This window comes from Meles meles, chromosome 5, assembly GCF_922984935.1.
Source record: "Meles meles chromosome 5, mMelMel3.1 paternal haplotype, whole genome shotgun sequence".
NCBI classification, from domain to species: domain Eukaryota; kingdom Metazoa; phylum Chordata; class Mammalia; order Carnivora; family Mustelidae; genus Meles; species Meles meles.
In genome coordinates, this window is record NC_060070.1 from 7,548,090 (window position 1) to 7,572,252 (window position 24,163).

At 56.3% G+C, this 24,163-nt stretch overlaps 1 protein-coding gene across 2 annotated transcripts in view; it reads left to right on the forward strand.

The window, feature by feature from the left end:
* The window catches only part of AGPAT4 (1-acylglycerol-3-phosphate O-acyltransferase 4), a 116,786-nt gene extending 93,531 nt beyond the window's left edge, over positions 1–23,255 (forward strand). For both annotated transcript variants that reach the window (XM_046006868.1, XM_046006869.1), the window contains exons 4-9: positions 9,764–9,925; positions 10,541–10,694; positions 14,042–14,144; positions 16,535–16,610; positions 21,236–21,434; positions 22,683–23,255. In XM_046006868.1, the coding sequence (XP_045862824.1) occupies positions 9,764–9,925; positions 10,541–10,694; positions 14,042–14,144; positions 16,535–16,610; positions 21,236–21,434; positions 22,683–22,777 (789 nt within the window). In that variant the 3' untranslated portion in view covers positions 22,778–23,255. The remainder of the gene's footprint in view (positions 1–9,763; positions 9,926–10,540; positions 10,695–14,041; positions 14,145–16,534; positions 16,611–21,235; positions 21,435–22,682) is intronic.
* The last annotated feature ends 908 nt before the right edge of the window (positions 23,256–24,163 follow it).

Here is a 24,163-nt window from a genome sequence, read left to right on the forward strand (position 1 = left end):
CCAGGGTGGTGGTCTCCTCAGTAGGCTCACCGGCCGGCCACCTGCCTCCACACCCATCCCTGTGTTTGTTGCCAGAGCCCTGAGTGTGTGTGTGTGTGCACGTACGGGTGTGTGTGTTTTCTGTAGAAAACACTGCGAGGTGCTGTAAGATACAAAGTTGGGTGTGAAAATACAGTCCTCGCCTTAGTGACCTTATAATATCTAAGGAGACGTGAAGAAGGGACATAAGTGCCTGTCACAGGACACGGGGTTGAAGGGAGCAATGACCTTGGGCTGACCGTGCTCACTTGGGGCGACACCAGCCTATGTAACCACAGACCAGTCGGCCCTACGGCACCATCCTGGGGGGCCCTGTCGTTCCCAGTGCCCCCCCTTTGTCAGGTGAGGAGGGCCTGGAGGGCTGGGGGACGAGCAGGGGTCACTGTGGGAAAGGTGGAAGATGGGGGGCGAGTTTTGGTGCTGGGGGCAGCTCTGTTCACCAAACTGTGGGGAGGAAGATCGATAGCTTTACAACTGGTCTAACGTTCTGGTGCTTGCGAGCCCGTGGACTTTTGATCCTCAGGGACACAGGAAACTTCCAGAAGGTGATAACATTGGAACAAGGCCTTGAGGGCATGATATTAGAATCAGCGGGAGACCGAGGTGAAGGGATGATTATGAGGCACCGGATGGAGGTGGGGAGACCATGGGTGACATGGCCCATCACGAGCAGCAGGAGGGCGCCGTGTTCCTGGGCCGCACTGCCAGGCTCCTCCCGTCCGGGCCCGGCCAAGCATGCACAGTAGCGGTCCCGCTCACTTCACTGGCCCCCGCTCCAGGTCACTGTGGGCTGGTTTCAGACTTACTGAGGGGTGTGGGCTGCTGCCGTTTTGCCGAACTCTCCCGGGCTCTCAGTAAAATGACCTGCAGATACCCTAAAACCCCAGAAAAGCTCCCACAAGCTGAAACTAGAACAGAACCCCAGCCGCTGGGGTTCCGAGTTAATCTTGCCAAGACGCTTCCGTCCTTAACCTTAAACATGGTGCTTTCTGTGAAAGGTGACGCGTTTCCAAAAACCAGCATTTCTTCAAGTTTGATTGTGGAAGGATCACTTTTCTCCCTAAAGGTTTTTCGCAGGAAAAATGTCAACGCAGAATTGTTTAGAAAGGCTACATGAATGTGATTTCCTGTAAACCTGCACCAGTTTTAACATCCTCCCCAACAGTGGGTTTCCTCTGTCTTGTTTTCGAACACGTAAAACTTAGCAGAAAAGCAGACAGTCTGAAAGATGAAACTGTGCGTTCTGGCTCAGATATCGAGAGCAATTCTTTCTTTTCCCCTCTGCTTACTCCAGAACAATTCTCTCCCAAGGGTGGCAGGGGAGGGAGAGATGTGTAGGCAAAAAAAAAAACCCCAATGTCTTAGCGTCCCGCAGATGTGGACTTGAACCCTGGCTCCTGCATTGTGTGACCTTGGGGAGGTTATCTGACTTTTCTGAACCTCAGTTAATAAATCCCATTTCGCTGTTGTAAGGGCTCAGTGAATAGACAGGGCTTCCTGAACATATGTACTTGTTTAGTGAATATAGTCCCGGTTCAGGTGCCTGGCGCAAGTAGGCGTGCAATAATGCTTAGTTTCCTTGACCCTCATGAGCTCCCCTTCCCTGAGTGCTTTCTTGTAATGAAAAAGAGGATAAGGTGTGGAAGACCGAAGAGAGCAAATGTTGTACTAAACGGGATTTAACCCAGCTAGATTCCCGTGCGACTGGCATTCCCCGTCCTTCTCATGCAAAGCAAAGTGAGCTTACATTCGTTCTGTCGCCGTTCCTTCACACACGTTTGTCAAGTTCCTGTTGGCTACAGAGACATGAGAGGTTTTTAGATGTGGAGAAGTGTTTTTCTTTTTTTAAAGATTTTATTTATTTATTTGAGAGAGCGAGCGAGCGAGCAAGCATGGGGGGTAGGAGGGCAGAGGCAGAGGGAGAAGCAGACTCCCTGCTGGGCAGGGAGCCCTGAGGTGGGGCTCGATCCCATCACCCTGGGCTCACAACCGGACACTTAATGAGCTGAGCCCCCCAGGCACTCCTAGATGTGGGGAAATGTCTTACGTTTTCTTTTCCACCACATACATCACATACACGGCTCTGGTTCCTCGGCTCCAGTACGGTGGGTTAGCCTCACCCTCGATGCCAGGATGCTATGAGTGCGTGGAAACCAGCCCCCGCCCCACCCTCCGTGGCTTAACCAGCAGCATCCGGCACCACCCGCTACGCTGAGAGTGGGCGGGGACGCCACCGTGGGCCACCAAGTAGTCACCCGCCAGGCCTGCTGGGACCTGGTGTTCGGCAGATAAGGAGGCCGAGAGAAGGGTGAGGGTGTGCGACGCCTTACAGATCTGGCAGCCAGGTGCAGCACCGGCCAAGGAAAGAGGTCAGTAGCTCAACGAAAGTACAGCGGCGTCCTGAGTTCGTAACTGAACAGATCCCTGGAAATGCTGGTGTGCACTCTAGCTTTTAAAGTGTGGTGCTGAGTTAGACACCAACGTGTCTTTAATTTTTTTTAAGCTTTTATTTATTTATTCGCGAGAGAGAGTGTGCAAGAAGAAGCAGAGGGAAAGGAACCCTCAGACTCCCTCCCAGTGTGGGGCTCCATCCCAGGACCCTGAGATTCCGACCTGAGCTGAAAGCAAGAATTGGACGCTTGACTAAGCCACCCAGGCGCCCTGGTCTTTTTCATGAAGCAGGATTTTCTGGCAATGTCTTCAATAAGCCAGGGTTGGATTACACCAACGGATTGTAAATCCAGACTTGCTTAAAGCAGCAGTAGCATCGGGCTTCCTCCCTACTCTCCCCGCAGCAGACCTTCAGAGCCTGGAACCAGCTCTGACTCTGCAGGGTCCCCTGTAACGGCTCCCTCTTGGTCACAACCCATCTGCTAACATGCCCAGGGCGCTCCCATTTCCCTGTCTGCCCGGGCTTCCTTCCACTGCTTAGCAAACACCTGCCGGCCACAAGGTGCCCACAGGAGCTCTGTTAACTTCTGCCCGTGCAGGGCCCTGGTCTCCCAGCCCCACCCCTGGAATTCCTTCCGCTCTGTCTCTCCCTCTGCCCAGGCCTAAGGCCACCCCGGGAAGGACTCAGGCTGGCCATTTGGAACAGAAGCTGGGCAGGGGACGTGAGGGAAGGGGGACGTGGGCGTCCTCCTTTCTCATCTGTTTTATCCGGAGCTCTGATCGTGCAGAGCAGAGTCAAGTGTGACAAGTACCCAACGTTCAAGAGTTTCCTTTGTCCCCAGATGCCCCTTCCCCACCTCCAGATCTGCACACCAGGCGAATTAAGAGACTTTGGGGGTTTGGTCGGGGGATGGAGGCTTGGGTGGGGGAAGTGGCTATCAGGGCCGGGGAGCTGGGAGGGCTCTGCTCCACCTCGACAAATGGTCCACGCTCGGTCCCAGGCGGAGAGAGATGAATCCTCAGAGAGCGGTTTTGTTTCACATTTGTCTTATGCATTTCCCCTGTGGCCGGGACTAATTGCGGCACAGCGCTCGTTTTGTTTTCTGATACTGTGGAGGTTTTTCTGGGAGCATAAGGTCCCCAGCATTTTCTTTCTTGGCATCAGAGAAGGGAGAAACAGTGAGAGAGTGACACAAGCAGAATTGGGCCACCTGTACGTTACTCTTGTGGGCACAGATGGCGTGCACGCACACACATGCGCACGCCTGGCTCGTGATTCTGAGCTCCGGCCTTATCTCCTGCCTTTTACTGTGGTGAGGGACTCCATTGCAGAGACACGCGCCAGCCCCGTCTTTTCCAGACTTGGAGCCGCCTCCTTGGCCACGGACCATGTCTGTTCAACAGCTTTCAGGTTTCAGGGCCAGGAGTAACACAGGCGTTGGTAGCTTTCTGTTTCTCTCCTCCCACTAGAGCTTGAGTGTCTCAAGGCCATGAATAATCCCCATCATCTTGGCATCTCCACCCGGCCCAGGGCCTGGCACAAAGGAGGTGTTCAGCAGACACTTGTGGCCTGGGCAGAACAGTTCTGAGGTTGAAGTTCGCATATCACACATCAAAAAAGAGGCTGAACCGTTGGCTGACTGGCTAGTCCTCTGCAGGGATGGGGCCCAGCTCATGGTGGAGAAAAATTCCAAGGTTGAAGTGTGGATTTTTCGTCTGCTTTCCAAGTGCCACTAAAAGACCCCACGCAGGCATTTTATATTTCGTAGAAATCAATGACCTTGGGTGAATCCAAGTGACGAACTGTGACCGTACCCGTAAACCTTCAGCAATAGCCGTGCGTTCGGAAGCCAGAAGGAGGTATTTGTGCCAGCAGCATGTTGACCAGGGACCATCCTACTGGTGAATGTTGGTCCCCAACTGTGTCTTCTGCCGGCACGTCCGGAGCGGTCAGAGGCGGCGGGAGCCTCGCGGAAAGGTGGCCGAGCAGGACGCCCTACGAGCTCCAACCGTCCTACGAGCTCAGCATCGACACTAAACCTTTTCGTCTTAGTAGTGGCAGGGGGCCTATTAGAGACAAGCCTTAACTAGGAAGTCCCAGTTCTGCTCATTTGTCATCACGGAGGCTGTCGAGCTGACACAGGTGAGGCGAGAGCCGCATCATCTCGGGGTCGAAATTGCTGGATCTCAGTGCGTCTTCAGAACAGTGCTTTCTAGCACCACGCGGTCCCTGCACCGGGGCTGACCGGGGGCTGCAGATGTTGACGAGGTTCATGGAGTGTCGGAGGGTCATGGGGTTTGCTGTTCCCCTGAGCAACTGGGCGGTCCCAGCTGCGGTTATGGGCTGCTCAGCTAGATCGTGCGGCTGTGTAAGACTGCCCTCCCGGCTCTCTCTCTCACACACACCCTCTCTCTCTCACACACACTCACTCTCACACACACAGTCTTTCTACACAGTCTCCCACATATACCCACACACACTCTCTCTCACATAACTCACACTCTCTCTCACACACACTCTCTGTCTCCACAGTCTCTCACACACACACACTCACTCTCACACACACTCTCTCTCTCCACAGTCTCTCACACACACACTCACTCTCCCTCACACACACTCTCTCTCACATAAACACTCTCACACATGCTCTACGAACACAGTCTCTCTCATACACATACTTACATACACTCTCCTACATGCTCACTCTCTCGCACAGTCTCTCTCTCACACACACTCATACACAATCACTCCACTCTACACATACAAGTCTGTCTCACACACACACACACTCATCTTTCTCACACAATCTCTCTCATACACACACCCCTCTCACCCACACATACTCACTCTCTCACACAATCTCTCATACACACCCACTCCCTCTCTCACGAACACCCCCCCCACACACACATATTAATGTGATATCACGTCAGTGATGCCCTTCAACTACCAGAAATGGCCAGGCTCTTGCTGTTGTGGCTTCCTCATGGGAAGTTGTATTTCCTATGAACATTTTTGATTTTCCAGACCTGCTAATGTCTAGATGGGCCTGTGGTAAATCAAACTCTCTCAGATCTCCCCTCCGAATAAATCCAGAGTTTGCATTTTGGGTCTGTGGGACTAATGAAAACAAGTCTTCTCAGTAAATCCTCTCAGATCTACCCTCAGAATAAATCCAGAATAAATGAAACTGATAATTGTTTTTATACATTCTTTCCTGAAGGCATTACCGTCCACACATAGAAGCCTTTGCTTAGCCTGGGAGGGTCATGCTCTCGATGGCATATTGAGTTTCCTGGAGGAACGTAAGCATATTGGAGTAATAAGTTTCTAGTCTCTCTTGGTCTTAAACGAGGGAACCCTGTGAGTCTCTCGGCGCACCGCCTCTCAGGGAGTGCTGGGATCCTGCAGATTACTCCCGTATGCTGAAGCGTGGGTTAGGAAATGGGCCGAATTGAGAGGGACGTTTAGCCCTCTGTGCTTACTCTGTGGTGGTAATAACAGCTATACATCGAACACCTGTTGTCAGGTCCTCAACTCGACTCCTTTGTATACGTTTCCATATATTAAATCTTCACAGCAACACTTTGGGGTAAGTATTCCTTTCCTCATATTACAGGAAAATGGAGGCCCAGGAAGGTTCAGTCTCTGGACCAAAGTCACACAGCTGGGCCATGGTAGAGCCTGATCAAAATAAGGAGTGATTCCAAAGCTTTCCAAATCCTGTTAACCCCACTGAGGAAAGGAGATCAAATAAATGACCTTTGATTCGAAAGGCAAAAGTTTCTACCTTAATATTTTAAAACATATCTTATAACAAATAAATATAGTCGACATCAAGGGTTAGGCCTAATGAGAACATCCCGAACTTTAAGGTTGAAAGATGTATTAATTCAACATAGAAACAGAAACATCTCCTCTGTTCCTTTTGGTCGCCATCAAATGGGCTATTTTGATCTAGCCTCACTTAAGTTCCAGAAGCAAATGGTTGAAAGGGGCTGATGTCAACGACTTCTTAAAAGGGGCATTGTTAGAGGAACACTGCAAAACATTTTGTTGATAAAAACAGGAAAATCTAATAAAAAACAACAAAATCCCTTCTGATTTGACCGCTCACCTATAGCTACTGTTATTTTCCTGTTTTCATGCAGTCATAATCAGACTCTAGGCTCAGCTTTGATTCCAGACCTTTTAAAAATTTAGTATTATATCATAAGCATTTCCCCGGCAATTAAATATTCGTCGGAAATAAATTTTAGTGGCTCTAAATCAAAGGTTGACAAACTTCGTAACGGGCAGGGTAGTGAATATTTTCGGCTTGGTGCGCCGTATTGCCTCTGTCACTACTGTTCGACTCAGCTGTTGTGGCGTGAAAGCCGCCATGGGCAGTGGGTACGCAAGAGAGAGTGTGGTTGTGTTCCAATAAAACTTTATTTATAAAAACAGGTGGGGGAGCTGCTTTGGCTCACAGGGTACACTAACGGCTCTATAATATCGTATATGCACTGTACATGCAGTCTGTCATTCAGACTGTACATAATTCAGTGAGCTCTTCTACCGTGGGGCAATAAGGCGATCTGCAGCGCTCTCTCCCACACAGTCAGACAGGGACGGACATGTAGACTCCTGAGCTCATCTCTTTGGTCTACACATAGATCCCACATCACTGTCAAAGTGCCATTTCCTCTGAGCGGTGGGTTATCAAAGGCCAACCACTAAGACCCACTGGTCTGGTGGGATTGTTCCATTAATAGGAAATACCCGCTGAGAGTGCTTTCCCCACCAGAGAGCTAGGATGGACAGCACGCGGCCACTCACCTTCCTACACCCGTGGCTGCGACCTTACAGGATCTGATCCCCTTCTTGGTTATAGCACAGATCATCTTCTAGAATCTCTTTGTGTCATTGCAAAGTATTTTTGGAACGAGTCCAGGAATATGTCATTTTTTGCCAAGGAGGTAAGTTTAGTTCACCGGTGAGGATTTTCTATCTTGTTTTCATCTCACAGGCCGAGAGTAGGGAGTTCACAGAAGCGTGGAAGCAGAGAGCCTAAGAACATCCCCACCGGCCAGAGGAGGGGCGAGGGAAGGCCGCCGGGGCCTCCCACGACCTGAAACCTGGCAGTGGAGACACACTGATCGGCTTTTAAATGGCTCCTCTGGGCAGAGTGGGGATTCCCAAGGCAGTCTGGTTTTGTGCTCTGAGTGACAGGCACTTCCTTCTCATTTATAGCGCAAGAAAGCACCAGTCAGGATAATTAGTTCATGCTTTCAGGATTTAGAGTAACTCCATGTTGAGAAGAAAAAAGTCGACTGTAGGAAAGATTTTTACCCGTGACGTGACTGATCTCTGTCACAGGCCCTCGTCCGCTCAAGATGTGCAGAAACCCCATGGTTTGGCCACGAAGACGTTCAACTCCCTCGGACCCACAGCCGGGCTGTAGCCAGACGCCTCCCGGGTTGGCGCAGCAGCTCCAACGGCCTCGGCATTTCTAGCCTGTTCTCTCAGGGTCACCATGTGATGTCAAAGCCGTGACACACTCCGCCACCGTGTTCATGACAGAAAAAATGGCCGGGCCTCCTGGCCGTCTCTCCTTCTGTCATGGAGCAAAGTCTTCCCAGAAGCCCCAGAACACCTGCACCGTAGCAGAGCCCTGAGCCACCTCCGGAGCTCTGGGTCAGGGGCCCACACTCGGCTAAGGGGCCCGGGGGACACCAGGCTGAGTGACGTCCCTCATGGTCACACCCACAGCCTGAACATGTTGCCTTTGGAACAGAACCGAGGCTGTAAACGAAAGAGGAGGGGACAGTGGCCGTGGGGTAGGCGGCTCTGCGCGTCTGGCCCTGCGCTTTGGTGGGCATGAACGTTTCTCACGGACCGTGCCCTGCGGCAGGCCACGTCGCCTAAAGTCTCCGCTTCCCCAGCTGTCAGCTCCGTGGTTCTGGGCAAGTTACTGAATGTCTCTGAGCTTCAGTTTGATTTTCTATAAAATGGGGCGGGGGGGTTGTCTATGTCTTTGGATATCAAACGGAATAGGATTTATGGTCAGGCATCGCCCGTGCCTGGCACTCAGGAAGCCCTCCCCGCCCCCGCCCGGTACCGCCAGCGAGTTCTCGGACCCGCGGGGACTGGCCTCGAGGTCCTCCGGGGACAGGCCCCGGCTTTGACGGCTTGGTTCTCTTCGAGAGAGAACTTGCATGTTGGGTCTGTGGGACTAACAAAAAAAATCCCATCCAGACTCAGAGACACTAACTGAAAGATGTCTGTGTTTTGTCTTTCCCGCCGCGGGGGAAGATGTTTACTGTTGGGTTTGTAACATAGAGCGAGCGAGCGGCTGTTTATGGCTTCCCCAGTCTGCGCAGGTGGGTGGGGGGATATGGCCCATCGCTCTCCACCGAGCTGCAGCTGCGTTGTGGTTGCGGACGTGAAAGGCCTCCTAGATTCAGGGCAAAAGCAGACAGTTGTCACCAAGAGCACCGCTAAGCCTGCCTGACCGCCCAGATCGCTGCCCCTGTTACCTGTGCCGTTAATCAATGACAGCCATCTCAGAAAGTATCTTGACTAAGTCCAAAATTAAGGGTGAAAAATACGGAACCCAGCCCACTAGCTGAAAAGCAGTTTTTCCTTTACCCACCGCCACTCCCCGCCCCGATGCCCCAGATCCCTGGTCTCCTCCAGGCCAGCACAGACCGTGTAGCCTGGCCCAGCTGGGTGGTGGCCTGCACCGAGCAGCCCCAGGGGCCAAGCTGTGAGTGGCCAGGTCCTTGTGTCGTGAGTCAGCCTGGGACAGTCTCAGGTGGGCGTCCCAGCCCCACTGCCAGCCTGAGATGAGCCAGGAGGGGACAGGAGGAGACCCCCCACCATGACCTGGGGGCCTCAGCTCAACCAGGCTCCCCCATTTTGCAGCGCCACAACACAGAGAACCTTCCAGACCCCATTTGCTAGTCTGTGAAGGAGAATGATGTCCGCCTTGCTGGTGGGATCCAGTGTGGCCGAGGACTGAGCGAGAGCCAGAGAGAGTTTGGTGTTAAAACTGCAAAACCAGCTTGGAAAATGACCTGAGCATCCCCGAGATCCTTCAATGTCCCTCATTGTTCCCAACGCCGCCCCGATGCCTACCCAACCCCCACGAAGGCCCTCTCCCCTCCTCCCCGCTGTGCAGACTTCGCACAACCTTGGCCTCTGGTTGACCGGGGCAGAGGCTCCAGGGTCAGTGGCTTCTTGCTTCCTTGTGCTCTGGAACCATCCTGCTAGGCCTCCGGAGAGCATGTCCGCTGCTCTTTTTCTAGTAACATCTCCGCGAATCACCCTGGGCCCCCATCTCTGTTTCAGGGCTCCAAAGTCCTGGCCAAGAAGGAGCTGGCCTACGTCCCGATCATTGGCTGGATGTGGTACTTCACGGAGATGGTCTTCTGCACGCGCAAGTGGGAGCAGGACCGCAAGACCGTCTCGCAGAGCTTGCTGCACCTCCGGGATTACCCCGAGAAGTATTTTGTACGTCACACCCCGAGCAGCCACGTGTCACACCCCGAGAAGCCACGCCCCCAGCCCCGAAGCCCTCCCGCGTGGGCAGCCGGACAGGCCCCACGCCCCTCCTGCCGACCTGCCCGGCCGGCCGGCCGCACTGTCACACGCTACCTGGTCCGGCTCTTTGAACTAACGGGGGCAGAAATCGGTCCTCAGAACACGCTTGTTGCACACGCATGCCGGATGCTCTTGTCACACTCACACTGCTCTTGTCCTGCTCACACACACTGGGGATGCTCTCACCGCGGACACGCTCAGGGTGCTCTTGCCACACTCACACTCAGAGGCTCTTCTCATGCTCACATACACACACGCAGGCTCACGCACACCTGTGCTCTCTCCTCTACGATCCTCCACGGTCAGCTTTTGTCCCCACAGCTCCTATAGACACAGAGAGGAGGCCCAGCCTCCAGGCCCCACCCCGAGGTCGGGGGCGGCCGTAGCAGGGGGCCAGCTCTGCTCTGGCCATAAGGGCTCCTGTGGGGCCACGTGTGACTGGGGTGGATGATGGAGGACGGAGCGTGACCCAGGGCTGCGGTGGGGACCGAGGGCTGTGCGTGACCTTTGCGCTGTTCCTTCCAGTTCCTGATTCACTGTGAGGGCACCCGGTTCACGGAAAAGAAGCACCAGATCAGCATGCAGGTGGCCCAAGCCAAGGGGCTGCCCAGCCTCAAGTACCACCTGCTGCCTCGCACCAAAGGCTTCGCCATCACCGTGAGGAGTTTGAGAAATGTAGGTAAGGAAGATCCCGGTGTCCCCCGCCCCCCGCAGCGAGGAGACCCAACCCCAGCACCCCGGGCAGCTCTTCCCCGATGACGGTGGCCGGTAGCTAGGAGGGCAGACGGGGGACAGAGGGTGGTTAGCTAGGATCCAGGCTGCTGCGGGCTCGCTCGCTCTCTGTGTCACCGGCACCCCCCCGCCCCGCCCCCCAGCAAGCACGCTGAGCAAACACCGCCCTCTACTGCTCAGCACCGGAACTGCAAGGCTGTGGTGCCCTTGGGGAATCCCCGGGTCCCTCTTCACGGGGGCCCACACCTGGTTCAGCCTGACCCCATACCTCGTTAGCTCAGGGTTTTGGCATCCTTTTGCTTTGTCTGGCATTTCATGTCCATCTGTTGGCACCAGCTGCCTCCAGCTGATGAACTCTGTGACCTTACCACCTGCGCTGGCTGAGCCCGAGTCACACTGGGTGAGAGTGAGAAAGCAGGCTCTTCGGGGGGGCCACACCCGCTTCGCTGCTGGTTCTCCCCGCAGCCCACCCCAGCCCGCCCGCCTCCCAGAGACCCGGCCTCCTCCTCTGGCCCTGCGAAGCGAGGCCGGCAAGGAGGCGGGCCTTGGGTTCCAGGCAGCTCCGAGGTCACACGGGTGTCCCCATGTCGTCCCCCACCCCCCAGCCCAGGCCGGGAGTCCAGGGATGGTCAGACTGTCGGCAGACAGTCGTCTGTCTTCAGGCCCCAGGTCTCCTCTCCCTCTTGTGAGCCAAGGGATCTGAGTGGCGGGCGAGGGATCTCCTGCGGCGCTGCCCGGCCGGGGACCGCGTGCAAATCCGCCTCCTCTGGGCACCTGAGCCCATGGCCGTGAAGCCGCTGGGTAGCAGGGCGGGTGCGCCGAGACACCCCCATCCTGTCCCGCCCACGGTCTACACCCCCGCTGCACCATCCCCCAGCTGACCCGCTTGTCCCTTGCCCAGACATCACCCCGCTACTCCCCCGCACCCCCCGCATACCCCTCGCTGCGGCTTGCGGCAGTGAGGCCACTTGCTCCCTCCACTAGGCCTCCCGGCTGTCAGCGGAGCCCCGGTCGCACCCTCTGGATTCACCCCAAGCTAGAACCTGCCCCTCACTGAGCTCCCTGCGGCCCCAGCAGCCCAGGCGGAGGTCGCCTGTCGCCTGTCCCTCCTCCAGCCGCTCACATCCAGCACGCCCAGCAGGTCGGAGCGGGCTCCCCACTCCGCGGGCTGCAGGATCCTGGGTGCACCGCCTCGGATACTTGTAAGAGCTGCAAGGAGGGTTCGGTGAGAAAACGGGCAGAAGACTCAGCCTGAGGCCTGGCGTGTAACTGTCAGTTGTGGGCTGTGGGTCGGAGCCCCCCGCACCCCCTCCAGCCTGCTTGCCTCACCTTCACGCCCTGCTGGGGGTGCCCAGCTACTGGGTCCGGCTTTCCCCGTGGGCTTTGGGCCCTGGCTGAGCTTGGCCTGAGGCGCAGCAGTCCAGGCAGCCGGGCAGGCTGGGTCCCCTGCCTGGAAATAAGGACCTGCCCTCCAAGGGCACTTGGATTTGCCCCCAGCGCGAGCTCGCACCACAGGGCCTGGTGAGAGTGTACTGGCCAGATCTAATGAAGGAAACTGTTTTACGTCCAGTATACAGAAGTGGAAGTTGGGGCTCAGAGAGAATTGAAGGGACTTGTTCCGAATGGCTCGGCTGGGACACGGAGGCTGGGGCTCGGGTTCCCCTCCTCAAGGGCTTTGCAGGCAGGTGGATTTAGCGCTGTGCCATTTTATCGCCCCTCTTGAGGTTGCCCCTCTGGCAAAGGAGGAAATTGTGCAAATCATTAGCTGCAAGGCGGTCGTCTGGGGCTCCCTTGTGGCTGCCCCCCGGCCCATCCTTGACTGACCAAGTAGGCCCCTTCTGTGAGTACATCAGGCTCCTGTTGAAGAGCCAGTCTGGAGGGAGGAGTTGGAAACCCACTGAACCACATCAGCTCCATGTCCCTTTCTTGCTCTCAGACCTGTGACCCCACGGCCACCCCGCATACAGCCCAAGTGCCTTTTCCTGTAATGCCCACGGAATGTGGCGAACACAGAGGCTGCTCTCCACCAGCCGCACTCTGTCCGTGGAGAGTGACGCCTCCCCCACCGGGAGACAGCCAGCCTCCAGTCCCAGGACAGGAAGGGGCTGTGGTCTGGCTTGCTGGAGGTTTGGGGGGTACCTCCCGGCATTCCTGCAAGCCAGCAAGGGCGACCCCCGCCTCTCCTCAGCTAGGACTAATGAGCTGGCAGCGGGCCTCTTGCAGACCCCACCTGGGGCCAGGCAGCAGGTCGAAGAAAATGGATGGTGGTTTTCTGGCTGATTTTTGAATCTTGGTTCTTCATATCCGCAACTAGACCAAGAGGACCCTGCCGCCACCGCCCCCCCCCCCCCCCGCCACCTGCTGTATGAATAGTAACCGCACACAGCCAAAGCTCTCCGTAAAGTATCGGGCTCACAGCCTATTATCACGGAGGGCCGGGCCCCGTGGGACACGCAGACTCCTGCCAGCTCAGCCAGCCTGCAAGGAGGACATCGGAGGTCCTTTGTCCAGGGGAGCTAGGCTCAGGGCGCTGAGCGACACGTGCAAGAGAGGATCCCACAGGCACCAGGCTGACTTCATAACTCGTGTTCTTTGCACTGTCCCGTCCTGTCATCCCGTCTCTGCGCTGTATTTCTGTCCACACGTGGTCATTCACGCACTCCCACCCTCCACCCACTGAGCGTTTCTGGAGCCCGGGCCAGGCCCTGCGGCCCCTGCGGTACACGGGGACGTAACAGTCAGCTCACCGTTGGGCAGAGGCGCTGACCTCACACGTTCTTCTTTGTTTCTCAGCTCTGTTTCCGTGGACTCCGGTCCAAGTCCTTAAGATGTCTCCAGCATCTTATTCTGATTTTGTAGCTATCTTACTTCTCTAGGGGGCGAAATTGCCTATAAAATGCTTATGCCACCGTCCACTCAGACACATTCTCGGAGAGTAGGCTCTCGACTGGCCGATCTCATGTCTGACCCTGTCTAAATGTTGGTACTTGCTGGAGAACTTCTAGACGGGACACTGCAGTATTGCTTTAAGCTGTTCCGACCTCAGTAATAACTCTTGTCTCAGTTGCTGAGTTATAGTGTTTTTCTGGTTACAAAAGGTGATGTGTGATGTGATGTGTGTTCAATGTAGGGCATTTGGACAGTGTAGAAAGGCGTGTAAAAGGAACCCCGTCATCCCACCGTCCTGAGATAACCAGTTAGCAAATCTCTTTGTTGTTTTCCAATGTGTATCTGCGAAACAAAATTGGGTTCACACGCTATATACTGCTTTGTATTTGTTTTATTTTTTTATAGTTTCAGCTGTATATGACTGTACACTCAATTTCAGAAACAATGAAAATCCAACACTGTTGGGGGTCCTAAATGGGAAGAAATATCACGCCGATTTATATGTCAGGTAAGTTGGCTCCAGTTCCTTTCCAAAACAGAGAGAGCCCATCAAAGTAATTAAATCACAAACGGCCTACAGACCTCTTTCCAGGGAAGTCTGTTTGGTATTTTCTTGTGTGTTATCTGTCATGAAGTGACCTTCACAGACTGTATTTGTATTAGGAACTCAAGACACACAGCGCTCATGTCAGTAATCGGGGAAGCCTCTAATTTCTGATTCTCTCGGACCAATTCATACTCATCATAGAGCTCAGGTTGGACAGACAGAAGACAGCCTTTTATAGTTATTTTGAGACTGAGTATGAAGAGATTATTATACTGACCCCTCTTCTTGGAGGATGTGTCTGCGATATCCAGATATACACAGACAAGAACATGTATAATTCATAGGGAGGTCTAGGAACAAATGGAGAGCGTTTCAGCGGTATCTTACTTCTGTGTTATATCCCAAGTTGTTATTGAAAAGACTTCCCGCGGTATCAGACACACCCGTTCTCTTGGCCCGTTGTATCAGCTTACAGAACAGGCCTCACCCTGGGCTTCGGCAATGCCATCGAGATGACCGGGAAACGATTGAAAGATGCCACCATCTGCCAAACGCAGCGGGGACTCGAGCAAAAAAATGCGACGGGGCTGAGGACGGTACTGGTTTCCTGTGCACTAGGTTGTCTTCCCAGAAGGCTAGCAAAGATGATCTGACGTGGCTGCTCTTGGGGAACCAGCCAAGTGTTCTAGAACATTCTGATTACTTTTTCAAAAGACTTCACAGATACTGAAGTACAACATAGGACGATGTAAATTCAGGGGCTGATCGTCACCATGGGGCTGCAAGAAAGGCTCAGGCCTTCCAGGAGAGATGTTTCGGTGGACTGACAGCCTGACTTAAACAGGTTTCTAGCCAGAGAGGACCCCGGTTCCCCCTTTCGAATAGGAAAGAAGCATCTTCATTATCCCTGTTTCCTGAAGCTGCAGTTGACAATCTACCTTACTCTGCAGCTGAAGGCACATGAGGGCGGGAAAACCAGCCTTGCCAAGGGAGGCCTCCCAGAGGCAGAGGACACTTTGCCCCCTGAGCCCTCAGACACCCAGCAGGAGCTCTACTCAGCGGCCAGCTGGGCCCCAGGTATTTGGGGGAAGCCTGGAGCGTGGGAGATTATTGTACCCACGCGGCCGCCTCTCCAGTAACTTCTTCCCCGGAGCACACGCAGGAACAGGGCGTGAAGAGCCAAAACCACACCACGGGGGCCACGGAAGCCGGTGCCCTCACAGCAGGCAGGGAGGACTGTGCTGCTCCCCACGCTTCTCGCAGTGCAGGGTCCCCTGCAAAGCGCTACGGGCTTTCTCGTGCTTTGCCTCAATGCAAAGCATTAGAACCAGAAGGGCAGGAATGTCAAGGAAGTTCTTGAGAAGAGCAAAAGTGCCGTAAACACCCACCATCCAAATAAAGGGTGGGCAGGTTCCCTATCCTTTTCCAAGAAACACAGTTAGAGATCTGGTTTCCCCACTGAGCCAGAAAGAGCGAAGGAGTTGGGCGTTTGTGGGAGGACCTGTGGGAGTTGACGGGGTAATATTTCATCATATGAAAACTTAGCCCCAGACGATACCGCGTCTGTTATGAGATGGAATCCCACATTCCCTCCACAGGCCGTGGTGTGATGGATAGGGTCTAGAAATGGACCTTGTTGCTAAGATAGTCCCTACCCAGAGACGGGCGTGAAGCCGGCCCTGGCAGTCACGGGGGACACAGGATTTCCTGCGCACAGCATCAGGGTGAATAAAAAGGCCTAGAGCTCATGAAAGCCAGCGCCCCGCGGGCGGACAGACAGAACTAGATCTGCAACAGGGGACCAGGAAATGTGGTCCAGTGACTCCCCCTTGCTCAGGGGGGCTGTTGGCAAGTGGCTGGGTCCTCAGCCCCAGAGCCACCCTCACACTCCCCCTCTGGTGAGCAGAAAGCAAAGGTGAGCAAAGGGGCAGGCTGACCCTTCAGGGACCCGCACTGCACCTGGGTCCAGAGCTCCCCACCATGGGTATGGATTTCCCCGTCTGCTGCCTGAATTGCCCCCCGCACCCCTGCGTGACCTGGGCTCCCAAAACAGAGCCCAAAGATGTCAAGTATTGTTATTTTTTTTTTAAGATTTTATTTATTTATTTGACAGACAGAGATCACAAGCAGGCAGAGAGGCAGATAGAGAGAGAGGGGGAAGCAGGCTCCCTGTTGAGCAGAGAGCCCGATGTGGGGCTCAATTCCAGGATCCTGGGATCATGACCTGAGCCGAAGGCAGAGGCTTTAACCCACCGAGCCACCCAGGCGCCCCCCAAGTATTGTTATTTTGAAGTCGTGGTTGGGGCGTCTGGCACCAGTTTCCTCCCTGCTAGCTGTTCTCTGCTTTGCAGGCGGATTCCTCTAGAAGAAGTCCCAGAAGACGAGGACGAGTGTTCAGCCTGGCTCCACAAGCTCTACCAGGAGAAGGTCAGTGCAGCGGGGGCGGGGGGCGGGGTGCGTGTGGGATCCAAGGACCCATTTCAAGGTGGGTGCACCATGGGGGCCTCGGAGAGCTGGTAGTGGCGACGAGCCTGTCTCCATCAGCGCGAGACCCCACACTCCGGTTAGTACTGCCCCAGTGCTGACACTCCGCTTGGCAATGGGGAAGAACAGAGCAAAATGGGTTTAAGAGGGCTTCACGGCAAGAAAGGAGGGTGTAGTGGACAGAAAAGGAAGCGAGGCCCCCCAACAGCCCGTGTCTACTTAGGAAAAGTAGCCTCTGGTTCTTGGGGGCTGGAGGGTTCTTTCAGCAAACGTGTATGATCCTGACGGCTGCCGGGCCTACAGGGTGGCTGCCTGTAGGGTCTCAACCGCCTCCCCCCCACCCAAACGACAGGCAAGACAGAGGGTCTCAAACCACCCGCACAGGCAAGACGGAGGCTTGCAAGACTCGGCCTCGGCTGGGGTCAGCCCCCATCCCACCTTTTCCTTCCTCTGAGCAGGGCCCTACCTCCGCTGGCTCCTCTCAGCAGCACGGGCAGAGGCAGAGGGGGTCGCAGGCTTAAGGCCCTCACTGCTTCATCTCAGGACGTCGTCCAGCTAGTGAGGAAGGTGTTTTTATGACCGCGTCTTGATGCCCACAGAGACTTATTTCTGATTCATCCTATGTTTTGAGGCCAAACTGGCCTCGAATCGAGCACACTGAGCGGGATGCAGATTTCCTGTTGCCGAATTCCATCGGTTAGACCCGGGGGTCCCCACTCCCCTAGAGAAGATCGTCACTAGAGCTCTGTGAGTGTCTGCTCCAGTGGGAGAAGCATTTTAATCCTTCCTTTGAGAATGTGTCTTGGCCCCAGAGACTTCCAGATGACCCCCATCGGACGAAGTAGAGACTTCTCACAAACGTGCTCGGCTTGGGGGATCAAGATCCTGACGCTCTCGCAGCAGGAAGTGGCTCCCGTGCTCCCGAGGGGTGATTTTCCGACGGTTCCTGTAAAAGCCCATTCGAAAAACTGGCCATTTGGGGGCCTTTTCCGGACGGGTTGCAGGGACAGGCATGCAGTCTCCTCTTCCAACGAGTACACGGGGACCGGCCCGTCTGTCACCGAGTGGGGACCATGCAGGTCCCTCAGCCTCACAGGCTCACCCCGTAGGTCTGAAGGGCCTAGAAATGCGTGTTCCTAGGAGGCCGCCTCTGACCCGTGGCCTGCAGGCTTGGAGACGCACGGCGGCTGCTTTTAAACCAGGTTCCCAGTTAGGAAGGTTCTGTGCTGCCGCGGGCCTGGGCCTGATGGAAACACGCAAACAATATATATTTTCTTCTGGTTTCACACACGAGGCGGCACTTTCCCTTGTGCTGTTCCCTGGTTTGATCGTCTGGGGGGCATAGGACACGTCACACTATTAGCAAGCAGAAAAATGCACTAAGGCCTCGGAAAGGAGAGCCTTCGTAAAGAAGCACACGAACAAATCTGACAAACGCGGGCCTCAAACCCACCAAAGCAAAGCAAAGCAAAGCAGGCTTTCTCCGTGGGCCCGTTCTCTGCTGGGTTCAGGCAGGAGTGTGTGACCGTCGTGTGACCCGAACCACTCGGGCGTTCAGCGAAGAGGCACCTCTCCTTCCTGATAAAGGCTCTCCGGAGGTTTCCCTCTAAACTATGTATGCAATAAAATGATAGGGTTCAGTTTGGAAGGGCTTCCTGAAACGACCATCTGGGGCAGAGCCCTTCTGCTAGTGAGAGGGAAACCGAGGTCCAGAGAATGACGTGGTTTGCCCAGCTTGCAGCTAAAGCCAGGTGCCGGAGGCCAGGCCCCGTCTCGCTCCCGCGGGCTGTGTCTGTGAGCAGACCTGGGAGGCTGGCCTTCTCCCCGGAGGGACCACCCCTGAGCAGCCCCCGGGAAGGGGCAGCGGTGCCTCCAAGAGGAACTGTGGACACACGGGAAGAGACTCCAGCATCCTGTCGTTCCTGGGGCATCCCTGTCCCCTCAGGAGCCTCGATGGGCCTGGGGCTTTATGCACTGGAAACCCCGGGGCCCCATCACGCTTGCCGAAGTGGAGTTCTGTGTAGGGCGTCATCTTTCAGACGTGTGGCGTGGGAGGACAGTTCTGCTGACATGGAGCCGGGGACTTCAAAGCACCAATTCTCCGGTGTTGCTTTCATGGACAAGTGTCAGCGAGATGCAGAAGGGGTGCTGGGCGCCCCAACAGGGACACAGCAACGTTTCATTCTGTTCAGGCAGGGACATAAAGATCCACTATCGACCGCGGCCATTCTGACCGTCTCGAACAGGAAGGGCATCAGCTCTGACACCTGGGCCAACCTTGACGTAGAACAAACAGAGCGTCTGGAAAAGACACAACGTTGATGACTTGTCAGCACCCGGGATGGCTGCTGGCTGTGGGTGTGGGAAACCATCCATGCCCTTGTGTGATCCCTTGGGGACAACAGTGGCGCCCCGGTCACTTTTTCCCAGAGCCATCACGGTCGCTCCATCACGTGGTTTGAACCAAGTCTGAATTTCATCTCTGATTCAAGTTACATACTTGCCCTCCGGCGGGCAGTCTGAAGTCTGCCGAAGGGATGAGGAATTCGCCACTAATGGTACCCACGGAAAAGCTGGTGAAGGAAGCAGTGGCCGAGCTGTCTTGTGGGTGTGTGGGGCCCACGGGGGCCACGGTTGGGCGCTGCTCTGTGTGGGGTGCCGCAGCCAGCAGGAAATTCTTCAAGCACAAGAACGAAGGGTTTTCCAAGCTTGCGACGGCTTTCGCATGATACCAAGGGCATTTCCTTCTCACCACTCCGGAGGCCAGGCGATCGGGGGCCTGAAGGGGGGCCCCCACCGGGGCTGCTATGATGGACAGGGCGTGGGGGCTCTCTAGGATCCTTTGACAAGGGCACGAACCCCAATTATGAGGGCTCTATCCCTGCGAGAGGTCCCGCCTCTGAGCCCAGCCCACCGGGGATTAGGCTTCCACATGGAGAATCCGGGAGTCCGAAGCGGCCCTGTCACCGAGTTATCGGGCTCCTGTGGCCCCAGCCTGGGTTGAGAAAAATCACCCAGGTTCATGGCAGGAGGTAAAAACAGGAGGCCTCGACAGAGTTAGGGCCCTCGCTCTGGGCGTCCAACAAGTCACTGTCGCTTCCCCTGAGGTTGTCTGCTTCGGCCACAGGCTCTGGAACTCGTTTTAATGATGACCCTCAGTGGAGAAAAAGGTGTCTTTCTCAGTACCTGCTGACTGGGGAAAGGAGAAGTACGGTGTATTTTCGAGATCGCTCTCAGGCTGTTCAAGGGAGCTTGGAACCTTGGGTGTAAGTTCCAGAGAGACGGAAGCTCCTTTTCCAGGAAACTCGACTCTGGGGACAGCTAGGACACCAGCAGGCTGCGACGGCGGCCCCGCGTGACCCAGACACGGGTTTTGCTCCGCACGCACGCCGTCAGCCCCTAGGATGCTGTCGGGGTATTTCGTCCATTGCTGTTATTTAGAAGCGGGCAGACTCCCCGTGGCTGCCAGTCGCTGGCCCTCATGTCCACACGGTGCCTGGGGACGGGTCCCTCTGCTCCCATTGCCTGCCGCCCGGCCCCGCAGTGTCACTCTCTCCCACGGCCGCCACGCAGCACCTGGGGTCTCCCGAGAGCAGCTGGACGGCGCTTGCTGCATAGGCCTGGCCTGGGGGCTCCCTGGTGCACCCCGTGCCCGCCTGAGACCCCCGCAGGCTCGCTGGTCTCACACACACACACACACACACACACACACACACACACACACACACACTCGGAGACCGGTGGTCCCCTCATCCGTGGGTTCAGTTAGCTGTGGCCGCAGGCAGTCCAGGTGCCGGGTCACGGGCAACCTCGAGGCGCCGAGTCCCCTCCCCTCACTCCTCCATCCCGTCGCCAGGAAGGGGGCCACGTTCACAGGCCCTCGGGCATGGTATTTTGTTAGCTCCGGCCTGTGTCGGTGCTCGGCTCTCGCTGCACCTCGTCGCGGAATGAAACCTCGCACGTGGTCATCGCAGGCGCGGGTGTCCCCGGGGGCCCCGGAGCCCGCCGCCAAGGGGGCTCCTGTATTCCGCCTCAGGTCAGGCACCGGAGGAGACAGGACGGGGGTCTCGGCAGTACTGCACAGAGCCGCTGGGCAGGCCGTGCCGTCGTAGCTTCGGTGCAAGAGGCGAGCCCGTGGCTCTGCCCGAGGCTCCGGGTTCTAGTGTGTTCTGTGGGCGTTCACCGAAGGCAGGCTCGGTGTCTCCATTCGTTCTCCACCGGCCATTGCGGGCAGCAGGCAGTACTGCATCTGGGCGACCAGAGCTGGGCCTCAGAGGCCGGCCACCCGGTCGGAGGCAGGTGAGCACCGAGGAGCAGACCAGGAGGGAACTGGGCTGGCCTGGCACCGAAGCTCAAGCTGCCACGCCGGGGCTAGTGACAGGGCCGTGTCACTGTGGGGAGGGGACCGCCAATTTCGGTATCGGGAAGGCACATCAGGCACCCGTGATGGACCGCCTGGTTGTGCTCTGCTCACATTGCCTCCCCCCGCCCCGGTGCCTCGGGAAGGGCCTGCACGAACGTGGGTCATGCACGAGCAGAACGCCTCAGGGTCGCCTCTCTGTCCGCAGGATGCCTTCCAGGAGGAGTACTACAGGACGGGCACCTTCCCGGAGACACCCATGGTGCCCCCCCGGCGGCCCTGGACGCTCGTCAACTGGTTGTTCTGGGCCTCCCTCCTGCTCTACCCTTTCGTCCGGTTCCTCATCAACATGGTCAGCAGCGGGTCCTCCCTCACCCTGGCCAGCTTCGTCCTCGTCTTCTTTGTGGGTGAGTAGAGAGCAGGAGACCCGCGCCAGCCATGCTGCCGAGAGGAGCATCTGATGGGGGGACAGCTGGAGGCAGAACCGGGGTAAAGTCATCCTCGCTGTCGCAGCCTCGAGAGCAGAAGGCACAGCCTGCAGATGGCCGGGAAAACTAGCTTGCAGGCCTCGCGGTCAAACACGCCCTCCCCGAACGGGAGCTCCGCGGACAGCGCTGCTCACGGTCCTCATTCCTTCCTCCTCCCCAGGAAAATCTTCCTGGAGCCCAGCAGCAACGGGCAAAAGCCCCTGGCCATTCAGAGCGGGTCCTGGCCCCTCTGGGGGAGAGCGTGTGCTTCTAGAAGTTGGCTGCCGCACGCACCGACGTCGAATAGAGCGGCCTGGGAGCACTTTTGCATTAACCCGTACTGGCTTCTTTGGCCAGGGGTTTCAAACCCCTCTGACTGCTTCATAGCCCCAGGGTTCCCTGCACGCTGTCGCTGGTCTTTGAGGTGCCGCAGCCAGAGGCAAACTTGGTAGGGCCCCCTGGGAGAGGCCGCTCATTTCACTGCCAGCCCCGCTGGAATGGCCCCATCTCAGCCATTCATGCATTCTGAAATGTGTGATACGTGCTTGGTGCCGGGCTCCTCAGGGGGCTCGGACGTGCTCCCTGCCCTGAAGCTCACCAAGTGTGCCGTCTCTGACTGCAGCGTGTGACCGCGGCTCTGCTGTCCTGCTTCCTGGTGGCTCCGCTGGGCACTCATGAGGGTCTCTCGTGCTGTTTGGGCTGATCCCCCCTGAAGGCAGGGGCTTTTCCCCGTTCACTGCTCTCATACTTATCCCGAGAGCAGAGCCGGGCACTAAGGAGATGTCCGGGCTCTTGCGCTCTCCATGCTCCTGGTTGGTTACCCAGCTTCGCTGCAGGGTATTTTGTAAGTTCTGCCCTGCGTTCGCAAAAGAATCCTTTGTCTTGGAGGCCAGCGTGGCAAGCAGAGGAATTCGGTGAGCCTCGGTGCAGTGGAGGCTTAGCATCCTTGATGCGTGGAGGGATTAACCCACCAGCAGAACAGCCTCACTCTGTTTTAATGTCACTTAGTCCCACACCCGCGCTCCAGGAGAACTACAGTGGGATCAAGCAGGGGGCCCCAAATTAGCCGGCAAGATCTCGGCTGCTGCTTGGGGTCTGCAGACAGCTGGCATCTCAGCGTCCTTCCCGCAGATCACTCTGGGGTCCCCCATGGGCTCCTCCTAACCCCTGTGCTTCCCATTTCTGCAGCTTCTGTGGGAGTTCGATGGATGATTGGCGTGACCGAAATCGACAAGGGCTCTGCCTACGGCAACATCGACAGCAAGCAGAAACGGAGCGACTGACCCCAGACACATTAGTGCCCGGAGGGGCCCTTGGGGACTGGTGGACGCTGCCAGCCATCCTTAGTGGGACCCGGGGACGAAGCGGGGTGAGCCCCTGCTGGGAAGGCAGGGCATTCTGTCTCGATGCCAGACGGGGAGGAAGATGTTCTTAAATCTTTTGTCCCCCCATAATGCTTTAGTGGGTTTTGATTTTCTTTTCGTGTGAGCGTGTGTGTGTGTTTGTGTGAGTGTATGCGAGTGAGTGTAAGGGAGAGGATACATATAAGTGAGAATGGTGTGCGGCTGAGTGTGAGCCTTATTCTATCATTCAGAGGGGATCTGAGGCACAGGGGGAGGGCAGGGACGGGGAACGGAGGGTTCCCCTTCATTCTTCGGTGCTGAGTTTTCTGTACTGGATTGCAAAAGAGTGAAAGGCGCTTTAGGTAAGATGACTAAATTATGCCTCCAAAAAACCATTAAAGTGTTTGGCTCCCTGTGCTATGTGTTTCCACAGACTGCTCCGTGCCCACACTCCACCCTCCTCCGTGGCTCTGGGGTTCCAGACGGCAGTGACCCAGCAGCACTGCCCGGGGGTAGTGGGATGGACTCAGCACGCAGGGGCAGCTGGAGGGGCCCGCCTGGCCACCGACACAGGTGCAGGCCCGGGGAGGGGGTGGTTAAAGGGGACGGTGCTGGGGGACAAGCTGAGCGCATCTGGCGGACAGTGAGGCCCTGTAAGGCAGCCTTGGGTTTTCCAATCTGCCTGCAACAGAGTCCCCCTGGCCCGCGTCTTGAAGAGGCAGCAATTCTGAAGAAGCTGAGCGGAAAAACAGAGCACGGGCCTCAGCAGCCGTTTAAGAAATGCCCTTACGTGCACAGCTCATCTGGGTCAGCAGGCAGAAACCAGTCCAGGCGCACTTTTTGAAAACACCGTGCAGGAGCCAAGGGTCGACTGCAGCAAACACCGGGGCACACGGCTCCCCTGGGCGCCCACTTTTCTTCCGGAAGCCCAGACTCTCACACCATGAGGGAGGGCTGCCCCTTGACACGCCAGGCGTTCTCTGGAGTCATGGCCACACGCATGACCTCTGTGAACTGCTGCCAGTCCTCAGAGGCCACGTGCACAACGTGCAAGACCAGCAGTGACATCTCCGGCGAAGAGCATTTAGCTATGGGACACTCTGTCCTCCCAGGCCACGCGCTGATGGTGCTCGCAGAGGGAGGTGGGGGTTTCGGAGCATGAGGTAAGCAGAAGGCTCTCCCCTGTGCACAGCCGCGCGGCGGGAACAGAGCTCTTGCTCGCTGCGCTTACAGAAGAAGGGAGAGACGGGTCCACCCATCAGGTGGGCATAATCTATTCCGAATCCTGTTTTTCAAGGTTGACTCCCTTACTCACCCAGTGTTCAC